At 39.3% G+C, this 16,118-nt stretch overlaps 1 protein-coding gene across 3 annotated transcripts in view; it reads right to left on the bottom strand.

Moving 5' to 3' along the window:
- The window catches only part of GPC5 (glypican 5), a 1,453,194-nt gene extending 1,437,506 nt beyond the window's left edge, over positions 1-15,688 (bottom strand). For 2 of the 3 annotated variants that reach the window (XM_005586085.5, XM_065533383.2), the window contains exon 1: positions 14,766-15,324. In XM_005586085.5, the coding sequence (XP_005586142.3) occupies positions 14,766-14,928 (163 nt within the window). In that variant the 5' untranslated portion in view covers positions 14,929-15,324. Of the gene's footprint in view, positions 1-14,765 lie in introns of all 3 variants that reach the window. The other variant, XR_012426454.1, reaches the window with a different exon arrangement.
- Between the last annotated feature and the right edge of the window lie 430 nt (positions 15,689-16,118).

The following is a 16,118-nucleotide window of genomic DNA, read 5'->3' as shown; positions in this document are numbered from 1 at the left end:
TTTTCCATATGGAAACATCACTGTATTAGTCCATTTTCATACTGCTATAAAAAACTGCCCAAGACTGGGTGATTTATAATAGAAAGAGGTTTAATTGACTCATAGTTCAGCAAGCTGGAGAGGCCTCAGGAAACTTACAATCATGGCAGAAGGCAAAGGAGAAGCAGGTACTTTCTTCACAAGGTGGCAGGACAAAGTAAGTGCTGAGCAAAGGGGGAAAAGCCCCTTATAAAACCATTAGATCTCCTGAGAACTCACTCACTATCACAAGAACAGCATTGGAGTAACTGCCCCCATGATTCAATTGTCTCCCACTGGGTCCCTCCCACAACATGTGCAGATTATGGGAACTACAACTCAAAATGAGATTTGAGTGGGGACAGAGCCAAACTATATTAGTCACCATTAAAGCAGTATGGGAAATAGCTTCCAATGAAGATAAAACTGCAAATAAAACCAATACGCTATCATGACAGTCCAAGAGAGAAATGATGTTTCTTTGTTCTTAAAGATATGGCCATAATTAGGTACTCTGATTCGAAGATGACCTTAGAAGTAATTCCTGGCTCTGAAGTTAGTTTAGATCATCTCAGTATTTCCAGGGATGATTTTTGAGGAATAATTTTATTTATGGAGCTCAGGAGCAAAAACTGACTCTTCCAGATGGGGAGAAAGAGCACATGAAGCTAAAGAAGAAAGGGCCAGATCGCCGAGGGTCTGATAAGCTACATCAGAGCCAAGATGATCAGGATAAAGAACAATGAGATTGACTATTGTCTTGCTGCTATTGGACTCAATCCCAGAAGCCTGGAAAATGTTATCACACAGAGAAGCTCAAGAAAATGGGATGGCAAGGCCTTCATCTCAGTGCTCCTGTAAGTGTGAATCACATTTATAAATACTAATTACAGGGTAACTATTAAAATATGATTCAATTTTTAAATATCTTTTTTGAGAATTCAAAGACAGAAATTTGTAAAGTATATATTTTTACTTCTTCACTGCTTTTTCTCCTACGAATTCTATTCTCCAATGCTAACTACTACTAATGGCATTCTGTCCATATTGTTTGGGATTTGTTAATACATAAGTTGTATTAACAAATACAGTAGTTGTTAATACAAAACTACTTACATAATACATATGTAAGTAGTTTTTTTTTTTTTTAAGTGGGGCCATATTTGCTTTTTCCTTTCAATGATATCTTAAGTCACTTGTTCATTTTGGTTTTTGTTTTGTTTTGTTTGAGACAGAGTCTCTGTCACCCAGGCTGAAATGCAGTGGCATGATCATAGTTCACTGCAGCATTGACCTCCTGGGCTCAAGCTATCCTCCCATCTCAGCTGCCTGATTAGCTAGGACCACAGGTGTACAACACTACTACACATGGTTGATTTTTTAATTTTTTGTTGAGATGGAATCTCCCTATTTGTCCAGGCTGGTCTTGAAGAACTTCTGAGCTCAAGAAATCCTCCTGCCCTAGCCTCCCAAAGTCCTAGGATTCAGGCGTGGGCCACCAAGCTAGGCTTCTACTTTGGTTATTTATACAACTTTACCTTTATTCGTTTAATGTCCACGTAATTATCCATAATTTATCATTTAGTAGATGTTTACATTAACTACAATGACGATGCTTATATATAAACCAGTTTGAATTTTGTCCAATTACTTTCTTGGAATACTTTTCTATAAGTTGGGCAAAGGGTATACAGCATTTAAACTTTGAGTCATACTGCTGAATTCCCCCTGAACCAGAGAGAGTCTTTACCAGTCTTCTTTTTCAGTGTTTATAGATGAAAATGCTCTATTTCCCACCATCACAGGAACACTAGATATCTGTATTTCTAATCTTTGAAAACGTCATATTCCTGAGAAATTATTTTTCCTCTGTTAAGTTCACTAATCTTCACATATCCATAGTAGTCATTTATATTATTTGAGTTTCCTCTTTACGTTCTTTTTTTCATTTCACATGATACATTTGTGTCTTTGGTACCAATTTATGAGGGCTCATTTATGATTAAAGAGGCTAACCTTTTGATTGCTGTGCATTACAGATGAAATGTCACAGGACTCCATTTCACTGTGATATTTCATTTTATTTTATTGTACAGAAGTTATGTATTCAAATACAATCATGTTCTTTTATTTTTAAGAAAGGCAGTGAATGAGAAATAAAGATAAGACTGGATTTTATTGGGAGCTCAGTTGGGAATCTATTGACAAATGGACTAGCAAGGGCTAAGAACAGATATAGGCTGATTGAGCAATTCAGCCATGAAAAGGCACTGGGTTAAAACAAGGTAGTAGCAATGTTGGTAGGCAGAGAATTCACAAAGGCATTTGTGAAACAGAATCTAGGAGAATTTGGTGATTGAACTGATAGGGCAGGTGGGGACTAAGCTATCATATCATCATGGAGTGTTATCCATTCAGTCATATTTTCAACTGAAGCCTAAAGAGCTAGCTGCCACCAATGCACTTCGCAAAAGGGGTGAGAGGAAAGGGTGGGGAAGGAAAGGAACATTTAACAGAAGCATGATTATGAAGCAACTGAATGTGAGTAAAGAAATTATTGACTAGAACTTCTAAAAACATTTATAAAGTAACTCTAGAACAGATTTATATTTCTATACATTTTAAATACAAATCAAATTATCTTATGAAAGCTGTGGCTTTATGTATTTAAAGTATATAAAGTGTTATCATACAGAATCCTGGGAGAAAATAGACTGGCACCCTAAAATTACATTTAACAAAATTTTTATAAAGAGCAGGATATAGGAAAGCTGTGAGGATCATGCAATATTCCCTAGCTAATAACCGTGGTGAGGTCACTGCTACTGCCCCTTAGGGAACAGAGAGAGAAAGTCATTACAAGAATTCAGAGACTTGTAAGGACACTCGACAGGAGCTATGGTTTTAGGTAAAGGGTCATAACCAACCTGTAGTGACTCCATAAAGGTGAGACCTATGTCTGTCCTACTCCACTTGCCCAGTCCTTCTGTAGCTACTGCCTCCCATCAACTGCCAGAGCCAAGAATGCCCACTGATAGAGCCCAGGAACAAATGGTAGGATGGAGAGGGCTTCTGAAGGGGCAGACGGAGATTTGCCAGCACACCTCACCCTTGTGCCTTTCATATGGAAGAAAAGATCTTATCCCCAATATAGGGGATGTGCCAAGACCCTCAGCACTATGACATGCAAGAACACAATAAAGTAGAGAAGTAACTCCTACTCACTTGATGAAGGCAATCAAACATTATAGAATCTATCTCTACCTACATTAATTCAGCCTTAAAACCATCTTATATTTCCAGGCAAAGTGTCTCCCTCTTTATCTTAATTGAATTAATTGAAATACCATTATTTTGCAAAAGTCCAGTGTTTTGTTTTTTTGTTTGTTTGTTTTTGAGACGGAGTCTCGCTCTGTCGCCCAGGCTGGAGTGCAGTGGTGCCATCTCAGCTCACTGCAAGCTCTGCCTCCTGGGTTCACACCATTCTCCTGTCTTCCTGAGTAACTAGGACCACAGGCACATGCCACCATGCCCAGCTAATTTGTGTATTTTTAGTAGAGATGGGGTTTCATCATGTTGGCCAGGATGGTCTCGATCTCTTGACCTCGTGATCCACCCGTCTCAGCCTCCTGACTTTCTGAGAGGTTGGGTCATTTGCTAAAGGTCACATAGCTGGGAAGTGATGGAGTCAAGACTAACCTATTTCAAAACTATAAATTCATCGTTATTTACTAAAATATGTGACCACAGGCCATTATCCTAAGCAAATTAACACAGGAATGGAAAACCAAATGCCCCATGTTCTAACTTATAAGTGGGAGCTAAACACTGTGTCTTCATGGACATAAAGATGGGAAACACAGACACTGGAAACTACTAGAGAGGGGAAGGAGGGTGGTGGACAAGGGTTGACAAACCATCTGTTGGAAAGTATGCTAAGTAATAGGTTATGGGATCATTCATATCCTAAATCTCAGGATCATACAATACACCCAAGTAACAAACCTGTGCATGTTCCCCCTGAATCTAATATGAAAGCTGGGAGAAGAAATACATAACACAGGCATCTTCCTCGTCCACCAACAAAAAGAAAAGAAAATATGTGATCATAATATGCAACAAATAAGGTGATAAGTCTGCTTTTCCCATTTATGTATTCCATGACATTTTCATGGTTTGTCATAACTACTAGTTTTCCTTGTTATATAAGATATTTCCAAAGAGGAATTGAATAGGAAATATTTTAAAAGCTGAAGTTTTTTGTGTGCTTCTGAACTTATCAAAGGAAGAAGTAAAATTTGGTTCTGCTCTTGTAATGAAAACTCTTAACTATACAAACACAGATCCACATAGCTTCACCTAACAAATAGTACCCTGAAGAACTCATTGATTTCTCAGCTTTTTTAGTTTTGCCATGTTTTTCTTATTCCTTTTACCTTTTAAGTCGATCAAATACCTTTTTTAAAAATGACTTTTTTCCCCCTAGAGTAAAATAAATTCCAAGGCTGGTGAGAACAGGCTGTTAATCTCTTCATTTTATTGACCTACTTCAGTTTTAGCTCATTAAACACAGACATCTCAATGATCAAAAGAAAATGAACCAAATGTAACTCGGTATAACCTTACCGAATAAGAGAGTTATTCAAAGAGCAAATAAATCTGCACAAGTAATTTGATATTGACAATCTGCCATTTAAAGAATATATATGTAATGAACAAGGACATCCAGAAATAATTTTTACGCTCATTTAATCAATGAAGACACAAACTCTTGATGTGCTTTTTATCCAATTCCCTTCTCAGATGTTATCTTCTCCCAAGGCAAATACTGAAGAAATTATGAACTAAATTATCTTGAAACTGTAAAACAAGGAAAAGCAAAAGACTAACAAAACAGCTGCAAAGATTATTTAATTATGTTGCCTATAACGAATTATAAGAACTGAAATAGATTTGGTTATTATAGCACAGAGGAGAGAAAAACTAGTAATTTAAACCCATTATCTTAATAAGAGTAATAAACAATTTAAGTTATGAGACAATATTTACTAGCTTTTAAATATAACTACATTTGAAATATATTTAATAGCTGGACCATATCTAATTATGCAGGTTTGTTTCATTAGCATTGACTTAAATAGTCTTTCTACCTAAGTAAAATTTCTTAGCAGTGCTTGTAAAATATCCTAAACAAATAACCAGCCACAATTTATACAGGAAAAATTATAATTTTCTATGATACCATTGAAAAGAGGTCTTAAAGACTAGATAAACCTAGGCATCCATCAGCAGATGAATGGACAAAGAAAATGTGGATATGATAGAGTACTATTTAGCCATCAAAAATAAGGAAATGCTGTCATTTGCAACAACATGGATGAACCTGGAGGATATTATATTAAGTGAAATAAACCAGGCATAAAAAGACAAACACCACATGATCTCATTCATGTAGAATCTAAAAAGGTGGATCTCATAGAAATAGACAAGAGAATGGTGATTACCAGGAGCTGGAGCTGTGGGAGAGGAGGAAGAGTTGGAAAGATGTTGATCAAGGGACACATATTTACAGATAGATAAAAAGAATATATTCAAGTGACCTATTACACAGCACGGTGACTACAGTTAATATGATATATTATATTCTTGAAAAATGCTAAGAGATTGAATGTTAAATGTTCTCACCACAACAAAACTGGGAACTAGGTGAGGTAATGCATAGTTTAATTAGCTAGGTTTAACCATTCCACAATGCATATGTACAGTGCTTCAAACCATCATGTTGTACATGGTAAATATACTCAGTTTTATCTGTCGATTTAAAGTAAATTTTTAAACAGATATGTATTTCTAAAATTGGAATTGTTGGAAAAGTTTCAGAAATAGATTATACCTGCTACAGTCTACCATGTTTTGTGATTTAATAGCAATTATTTGTTTCCTTATTCTGAAAACGGTGGTCCTCTGGTTGGTCTACAATGGAGACTGAACTCCAAGTCAGTGTCCTTTAACAAACAACGATCAGCTCAGGAATAGTTCCACAGATGAGTGATGTACACTTTACTCCCAACATAGGATTAACAAGGGTAAAAAATGGAAAAGCTGAATTCTTTTCTAGTTCCTTACTGTTAATTTCCTCATAGAAAAATACTATTTTGCAAAAAATTAAAAATTCAAATAATATACAAGCCAACCCATTCCAGAGCCAAATGCAAATTATAACTGCTCACCTTTATTTGTCTCCATTCTCTCAATAACAGATCAATGCTCTAAGGCAGATCAGTCGCCCCGCCACATGACGGTAACAGCTGTGCAAATGAATCCTTTAGATGTTAAGTAATTTTCTTTTTCTTACAGGACATTTGAGAATACTCCTTTCTAAACCTTTGTCTGGCAACTCATTTACTCCATTTCAAAAATGTTAGATAGCAGATAAAAATTCCTTTAAATTTAAAAGGTTTGGTCACTTTATAAAATGTGTGAGAGTTATGTAAGCAAAAATTAACCCCACAAAAACAATTCATTCAACACAACCGAGCCCATATACATTTTAAGAAACTTCACTCTCTATATTTCTCATTCTACTACTAATATTAAGCATTAAAAAATAATTAAACATAATAAATAACCTATTAGGTAGCTACAAAAATAAGGTGAATTCTACAAATAACTATTTATTTATAAATGTTGGCCTAATCACAGAACCAAAAAGGAAATCAATCACAGATCCTGCTCTCAAATAGCCTATAGTCTAGTAAGAAGAAAGAAATATATTTAAAATCAGTATTGCTACTTTGAGTCCCTGCCTTCCATTAGAAATAAGTATTGACTCATATGTGGTGAGTTTCAGGATGTCAAGGCTAATCAAAGAAAATACAGGACCACAAGATGGCAGTAGGACAAAAGGAGCTTTATTTGGGTGGTGCTTTGACAGGTTGCCAAGAGGCTGAAGTCCCTCACAACAGGAGACCTTCCAGAGACAATGGTGCCTGGCTACCACCCAGAAGGCAAAGATGACAAGAAAACTCCCAGGAAAAGGGGAAATCGGAGAGGGTGCTTGCATGTCTAGGTGATATCACTTACTAGAAAATAGGAAGTGTCTGGGTCAGAGAGCTTTCAAGGGTATCAATGGCTTGGGGTCTTTTAGTGTCCCACAGTTTATTCTATCTATGGTTAGCAGGCATTCAGTTAAATTTTGTCAGGGATGCAAAGCAGGTAGGTTTTAAATGGCTAAAAATAAGTTTATCTGAGCTATATTTAAAGCAACTGGATGTATAAAAATCAGAGTTGGGTACCATTTGGTTTTGGGCTAATGGTCCTAGTCTGCTGTGAAGAAGTAAGAAAAACATGGGGGTCCATCTTTAACCCATTTTATAACATCACAAAACAAAAAATATCATCGTACACAGAAGCAGAATCTGAGATATTCGGTATCCACAGGCGTATGTCTAGAGTTTAACTTAAGAATCAAAGTTCAAAAGATGTATCAAAATACTCCTTAAAGCTTTATTAAATTATGCAACAATTATTTAAACTCTTATTCTCTGCCAAGCCCTGTTCTACGCGCCAGATACTCTACAGTCAATAAGGTACGCATTAGGACTGGCTACATAATTTGCAGAGCCCAATGCAAAAAGAAAATGCAGGGCCTTTTGTTCAAATTTCAATTAGGGCCAGGCATGGTGGCTCACACCTGTAATCCCAGCATTTTGGGACACCAAGGCGTGCAGACTGCTTGAGCCCAGCAGTTCAAGACCAGCCTGTGCAAGGTGGCAGAACCCCATCTCTACAAAAAATACAAAACTTCGCCAGGCATGGTGGCATGCACCTATGGGCCCAGCTACTCAGAAGGCTGAGGTGGGAGATTTACCTGAACCTAGGTAGGTCAAGGCTGTAGTGAGTTGTGACTGTACTACTGCACTCCAGTCTGGGTGACAGAGTGAGACCCTGTCTGAACAACAAAAAATTTCAATAGGGTGACTAGAGAACATTAAACCAACCACACGGTTCATCTGAGTGTAGGATCTTGCTTGACTGCACATGTCACATGCCCAGGAAAAAAAATGATCCTGGCAGGTATGTTCTTTATCTCCACCATGTACACAACCTAGTGGCAAAAGACGTAGAGTTAAAACGTAGAGTTAAGAAAAGGAACGTGGCGTCATAAAAAGTGCCATGCAGGAAACAAAAAGGATTCCACGATAATAAGTGGTGTAACCTAGTTTAGTGAACTTGAGAAAGGCCTCTGTGAAGAGCTGACATTTAAGCTAAGACATGCAAACAAGCCAACTACACAGTCTGTGTGTGTGAAGGACCCACGGGTTGAAGAGTTCACACCTGTGGTTTTCAATAAGGACAAGTTTGCCTCCCATGGGAAAGTTGGCAAAGCCAGGAGTCATTTTTGGTCATCACAACTTGGTGGAGAGTGGTAATGCCATTGGTTTCTAGTGGATGGAGGTGAGAGATGCTTCTGAACATCCTACAATACACAGGACAGCACCCCGCAACAAAGAATTGCCAATCCCCCAATGTCAATGGCACTCAGGTTGAAAAGTCTTAATGTATAGTAATGTAGATCATGTACAAAGCCATTAGTTGTGTAAGAGTTTGGCATGCCTTTGATGTCCTCAGCCATGTGACTTTATTGTAGAGAATACTGGAAACCTGCAGTTCTAAAGACAAAGATGAATTTAATTTATGCTACAGAGATTTAATACAATACTATACAGCCACTTAAAAAAATCAGGCTTAGGAAGATATTTAACAGCATGGGAAATGGGAAATAAAGATATGTTCATAATTGGAAAAGGCTTGTTTTTCAAAAAGGAAATTATTCTATGTTCTTTCAAAAAATAGTCATGCTTAGCAGGGGGCTGATGAGCATGCTAAAAAGACAATGCAAAGGCGTTTTGGCGGTAATTTCTAGATTGTAAAATTATTTTACTTTATTTGCACTTTTCACACATTCTTCCATAAAAACATGGAAGTATAACATCTCCTTTTCTTTCTATAAAAGTGCACTGCACATTCAACTTACATAGTAGCCATAGGTGGACCTGATGCAGCTAATCAAAGGCTGTGCTGTTTGTTGTGATTCATAGAGAAATGAATAATCATTTTAGCATAAATCGGGCAATCTCATTAGTGAAATGGAAGATTTACTAAAACTGAAAAGTTCAAGAATTGAGAGCATAATCAGTGCTGCCTTTTCTTCTTGTTGAAGGTCAGGACTTTATAAAAGAAAGGTAGATATGGAAAATGGCTATTGTCTATTAAAATTAATGGCTATTGTTACTTAACCAAGTAGATCAGATACCACATTCACAGAGAATCTATTTCAACAGGCATATGTTTGAAGTCTCTCATAACCCCGTTTTAACAAATCAGATCTGTTGTTTGTCGGCTCAACAGTTATACCAAGTGACCATTCATCTATAAATCATGTCTGTTTAGGTGAGGCACCTAGCTAGAATGTTGTTTTTGGTCTTACCAGGTAACTATAAAAGAAATGTTGTAGATTTAGAAAGTATTCTCATCAAATATAAGGACAATGTGAAAGTGGATTATACACACACACACACACACACACACGTACATACCAAAAATACCTATTTTCCAGAAAGCTTAACAGGCTAGAAACAAGGAAAAATAATAGGGATTGGGGGGTGATAAGTAGAAAATATTATTCTTAAGTTCCTCAAGTTGTACCCTTCCTAAGTCAATTTTACAACTATAGGATGTTGGACATTCAGCAAAATGGAACTTAAATTATGGGATGGAGAGAGAATGGGGATGCATATAATATTTGTAGTTGATGCACAAGGTTTATAGTTGACACCAATATTTACAATTGACCCCACAAGGGAATATGTGTGATCAGTATAATTCAGCACCTGATGAGGCATTGGATTCTATGACCCTAAAGTAGACAATCAAACTCACTTCTCCACCATTAAGATGCACTAAACGAAATTAGCTGGGCATGCTGGCGGGTGCCTGTAGTCCCAGCTACTCAGGAGGCTGAGGCAGGAGAATGGCGTGAACCCGGGAGGCAGAGCTTGCAGTAAGCCGAGATCGTGCCACTGCACTCCAGCCTGGACAACAGAGCGACACTCCGTCTCAAAACAAAACAAAACAAAACAAAACAAAACAAAACAAAAAGATGCACCAAACACCTAGAGAAAAATGAAACACATGATTCTCTTAGATATCAAAGCACAGACTGGACTTCCCAAGGGAAAAGGTGACAAACTGTCCTAGCAATGGAACTGAGCCTTGATGCTCACAATTCAAGATAAGTAACATTCACAGAATTAGAAAACAATGATGAGGCAAGACCTCTTGGGACCTGTGGTATAAAAGGATGGGGAGAAAGGCACTCTGCCTTTCTAACTAAAATAACTAAACATTCCCCTCTTTTGACCAACACTAGCTACTACTGCTTCTTTATTTATGACAACTAACCCTACCTTAATCTTTCTAACACCCAGATAAAAGTTCTCAAAATAGCCAATTCCTGAATTGCCCCCACTTCATTAAACCTTCCTTATAATAGCCCACCACAAGCCCAAATCCCATAAAAAGCCCTCCCAACTACCTACTACCAAACTCTCCAGAGTTCCTTTGGTATGCAATCTCCCTTGCTGCAACAAACAAAATGAATCTAATTTTACTACATCTTGTTTCCAGTGGTTCTTGGCTGGTGGGCTTCAACCCAGGGCAATCCTGATGTTAATCATCTGCCCCAATGTCACACGACAGGTCCCAATTCTGGCTTTGGAAATCTGATCACCATAAATACATTGTTCAAACAGCAAAACTGGTTAATTCATGAGAAACAGAGTCCCAGTTTCAGATTACTGTCCATGAGTGACTATGGTCACCAACATTTTAATTGTGTGAATCTGTAAACCACCTTAGAAGCACTATTTTACCTCCCTATAGACAGAAGAACGGTGGTGTGGCAGTGGCGGCAGTGGTTACGAGCATTGCAGCTAGCAGTGGCACAGCCTTGTTTCATTGAGGCTTATTCGTTCACAAAAATAAACAAAATATTCACCATAATGTAACAGATATCACTTCAGATAAAAATACATTTCCCAAATTGAAAAATAATCATTTCTGACTTGAAACCAACTCATTATTATAAAAACATCTTTGATATATAAAGACCTAAAATTAAAATGTCATCCTTAAAAATCAAGTTAAAATCAAGACACTAAACAAAAAAAAATTATAATGAAAACATGAACATATTTTCAGCATTTACTATGTGCCTGGATTTCTGACATTTTACATTATTTCATTTTATCTATGCAAACACTTTTTAAAAATATTCCTATGTATAAATGAGAAAACAGAGGTTCAAGTGATAATTTATCTGTGAAGCAGAACTACAAGTGGCAGAACCAAGTTTTAAAAGCCAAATGTCTATCCAGTAATTCCAAACTCCAAGGTTACCAAGCAGATCATTTTTCTTAGGTGTGAGAATGAAACTACACTGTCCTTGGAGCAATAAAAAAATCTGATTATAATGAAATCAGTTTAAAAAAACAAAAACAACTTCAGAGCACTGCTTACAGTGTCTTTTAGTATTAAAATTTCACTTAACCATGTCAAGAGTTTATTTTTATTATTCTATTTACAGCCAAAATATACCAAGGAAGTTACTTTCACAGACTACTTGATATAGAGAGTATACTTGCTATAGAGTTCTATATCAACAAACACACATTTCAAAAAATAGTTGGTATATAAATTATCTAAATATAATCCTTACTTGTTTTATAAACTTCCTCTTTCTGAAGTATCCTCTAAAAGAGGCATGTGTGAACTATGCACAATGCATGTGCAAAGAGAATTTTAATAGAAAAGCATTATCCCCATCCCCAATAAATAAAATAAAAATGAAAAGACCTTTAAAAGACACTTTCAGTAACAGTTCTTTTCCGAATAAAATAAACAAGAGCAAAGGGCACCTTGACTACTACTTAGAAAATAAAATCAGAACACAGGGAAATCTGTAATTCTAATCACATTTACACCTTCTCTCCTTTTTTACATTTCTCATCCAAACATCCTTAGGAGCTCAATAGGCTTAAAAGAATTGGAGCAGGGTAGAGAACAAAGGTGAGGGGAATCTGAGAAACGGTTTAAATCACTGCTCTCACAATTTTAATAATTTCAATTTGGATAGCATTTTTTTCAGAAGAAGTAAAAGTCACAAAGGTAGGAAGAAACTAAAAATTTATTCTACCTTCTTATATTATACAAACTGCATTTTGGCTAGACATCTCAGGGATTAACCACTGTGAACAAGAAATGCAAGAAAGCAGTAAAAATATGTACTTCCAAAAAAAAAAATCAAATTAAATGTGTTTTAGTCAGTGAAAGGCTACGTGCTAAATGAATACATTTGTTAAAAGATATTACTATTTGTATTCTCATGTAGAAATGACTAAACCATGTTCTCTCTTGAGATTGAGGATAATCTTAGAAAATATGATAGTCAATTACCATATTCAATCATGTTAAATGTTGTAGATAATATAAAAATACAAAAAGAAAGAAAAGTATTTACTAAGCATGTGGTATGTTTGGTTTACTCAATTTGGGATTGAGGGGTTTTTTTAGAGAGATGAGAGGAATCAGTGCTTAAAAAACAGTTTAATATTTTGCTGAATTGTTTGTAAAAGGATGACCAACAATACAGACACGAAACTTCAGAATTGTATCAAATTCCTAATGAATGCCTTTTTTGGGGCAGTGGGTATAAATCAGCATAGCACTTTTTACTTTTGTGTGACTTTTTCTTAGTGAAAATATTAAAGGAACTTAGCTTTTCTTTTCACTAGTACCACCGATGGCTCTAAGCCTCTTCTGTGAGTGCTCCGGTGATTCCTCCACCACCTTCAGCCATAGATTTGAAAAAGGTGCTAGCAATAGGAAAACAATCCAGAGTGACTTAGGAAAGAAAGATTCCTTGCCGTCGTGGCACTTTTTTGTGCGTCATGTGTATCAAATGCAAATAATTACAGTTATTTCTCTCTCCTTAGGACAGAGTTTTAGTTTTCCCTGACATCCTAGTAAGACACTGTCTCAGTGACTGATACCCTGGAAAGTTCATCTTCAAAAGTGATGAACAACCCATCAATGTGTTGCATTCAGCAGATACCAGAAATACTGAGATACCAGAGTGGAGTGAATTCAGGTCCTTACTGGGGAGAAGGGGCTGGCCGTCACCATTCGGTGAACATAGCAGGCATAGTTACAGTATTTGGGGGTAAAAACCTAATAATTCAGGTGAGGATCTCACATCATAACTCTCTCACCACCCACACACACAAACTCACTTTAGTTTTATCAGCAGCCGATAAGTGAGATTTACTTCCTAATGAAAAGAATGCACTAAGAAAACTACAGATCTATAAGGTGATATTTTGTTTGGGGATAGAAGAATCGCCCTAAACTGAGAATGTCAACTTTGTTTCAAGTAATATAGAAAAAGCACCTAGTACGAAACAGGTACACAAATAAATAACTGGGTTTAAGACTGGTCATGTAAACTCAAATGGAGTCAATGTTTCCGAATGCCTGGATTTTCTTTCTGGGATGACTTAAAATTGAGTTCACAACAAGCAAAGCAGTCAAGAAAAGCGGCTACAGCTCACAGCTCCTCAGTGCTACAAGCAAGTCCCCCAACCGTGGAAACTCAAACAGAAGATGGATTTTAGACTTAAGCGTCCTCCACAAGTTCTTTGTTCAACCAATAACCTCACAGATTCGTCTGTGTTGGCTTCAGAGTCACAGCCACGGCTCTAGTAAGACCTTACTTGGCTCCAGACACCTGCTATTACGTTTGACAGCTACGACCTATTCTTCCAGACAGAACCTACCCTGGAACTCCCACCAGCAGAAGGAAACTGGTGCGGTGGAAACGGGGAGCAGGGTTCGAAAGCATAGGCAAAAGGCGCTCACAGGAAGCAGGATCCACGCTGGCCACACAAACTGTATCTTTCCCTTTGGAACGCTGGTATATCTCATCCATGTCAAGTGACTCCCCAGTACGTTCGGTTTGATCGCCTGTTGCCATAACACTTTTCAGGCTAAAAACTACCTCGTGGTGCTGGGAGACACACTGGGTTGTTGGGTTCCTCCAAGCAGGGCTTGATGCCAGGGCACAGAGGGGCAGCTAAGGGTCACGTCTCTGGGTGCACAGGGTTCAAGTCCTAATTACAGAGGAGACCGGCTGCCCTTTTCTGTGCCCCATTCTCCAGCAAAGGGGTATATCGCAGGTTTGTGATTTTTAGTACCAAACTTGGGGCGATCGAACTCAGTTCCCTCCACCTTATGAGAAAACAGCAAACCGAAATCCCCAGTGGGGCACTGGTGAAATTCCTACTCGGAAGAGAAACGCAGTTAGACTGCGTGTGCCCCCCGCCCTGATGTCTGCTTTCCTGGTTCCTTCCAAATCATCCTCCGAGGCTAAGGGAGCCGGGCGGGAAGCAGATGCCCAGAATCGGGCTTCGTCGCAGGCGTGGTTATGGGTCCCCAGAGCTGCGCTGCGCTGCGCTGCGCTGCACTCAGGCTATTCGCACCGAGCATCCCCGGAGGCCTCCCCGGGATTCACCCTGCGCGAATGCAGGGCCCGAAAGGTCATCTTCCCACGAGTGCCACCAAGGGAGCCCGGGGTAGCGAAGGCCAGGCTCGGACGCCCCCCGCCCAGCGACCCCCTCATTGCCCCTTACCTGCCCGTGGCGAATCCGGCAGCCCCCTGACAGCTCCCAGCAGCCGCCACTGGAAAAGTTTCCGAACTTCTTCGCAGGTCTGCACGCCCTCGCTGCGGGCGGATCCAACCAAGGCCAGGAGGAGGAGGCAGCGAAAGCCCACCGGCCAGGTCTGTGCGATCATCCTCGCCGTCCTGGTCCCCTTTATCCCGCAGGGGACCCCACTCGCCCCGCGCGCCCTGGCTGAGCTGCAGGCGTGGAAGACACGGCGGCCGAGGCTCTCCAGCGGTGCGAGCAGGCTGCGGGGTGTACGGACCGCCGGCAGGCACCGACTTCACCTGGGAGCACTTAGCTCTTCCCGGAGGAGGCCCTAAGCTGAGACACCAGAGTTTTCGAGCTGAGCACCGTCTGGTCTTCTTCCCCAGCCGAGGCGAGTGGGCGCTGGGCGGAGCGAAGAAAACTAGTGGAGCCGCAGGGAGCCCGCGAGCATCCGGCTCTGGCCACCACTGCTGCCACTGTTGCAGTTGCCGCTGCCGCTGCCGCCGCCGCCGCCGCCTCCGCCTCCGCCGGCTCGGCTGGCAGCCGCTAACCTGGGATGTGCCCGCTTGTCTGCGCTCCGCGGAAGCCCCGCCCCGCACGCCCCGCCCCGCGAACAGGCCGAGCCCCCGCCACAGCCCCTGCGTGCTGTCCTGCTCCGCACCGCTGAGATGCTGTCCTGCCGGGCCCAGGGCTGAAGACTCGGAGCAACATCGATGCAGATAAATAAAACGAAACCCGGACCTCGCTCTCCCAGTCCATTCTGGGGAAGAATTATCTGTTAAAAACAGAGAATGTATAAATAGGATCAGAGAAGACAAGAGATGACAAACACCAACTGGAACTAAGAAATATCTCATCTATGTAATCAAGGTCCTCAATACATAGGAATTTGAATTCTAATTGCATTAAATAGAATCTGGACATAATACAAAAAACAAAAACTATCTACAGTTAAAGATTTCAATTGAGAGACTTCATAACACTTAGGTTTTTAAACAGTGCACATGAGAAGCTATTTTTTTAAATTGCTTTGTGTTACTGCTTAGGAACATTTTTCCATAACATCATGATTTTCTGAAAGACGGTGTAAGTATTACAATCAAGCTTTATCACATTCTTATCACAATGAAGTCTAGTTTTAAGTCTCTTATCACCATTTAGTATCATATTTTACTTCAGCACTTTGTATCTGTGGGGCCCCTCTGAGCTTTATCACTTCTGGAATTTCTTTAAAATATTTTTCAGAGAGCAACTAAGTTAAGAGTGCTCAGGGGAGTTCCTCACAAGGAATACAGAACAATAAAGACTTTAAGCAATTGTAAAATGGCAAAGGAA

Source organism: Macaca fascicularis, chromosome 17, assembly GCF_037993035.2.
Source record: "Macaca fascicularis isolate 582-1 chromosome 17, T2T-MFA8v1.1".
NCBI lineage: Eukaryota > Metazoa > Chordata > Mammalia > Primates > Cercopithecidae > Macaca > Macaca fascicularis.
The sequence above is the reverse complement of the archived record's forward strand: the minus strand, read 5'-3'. Positions and strand labels throughout refer to the sequence as shown.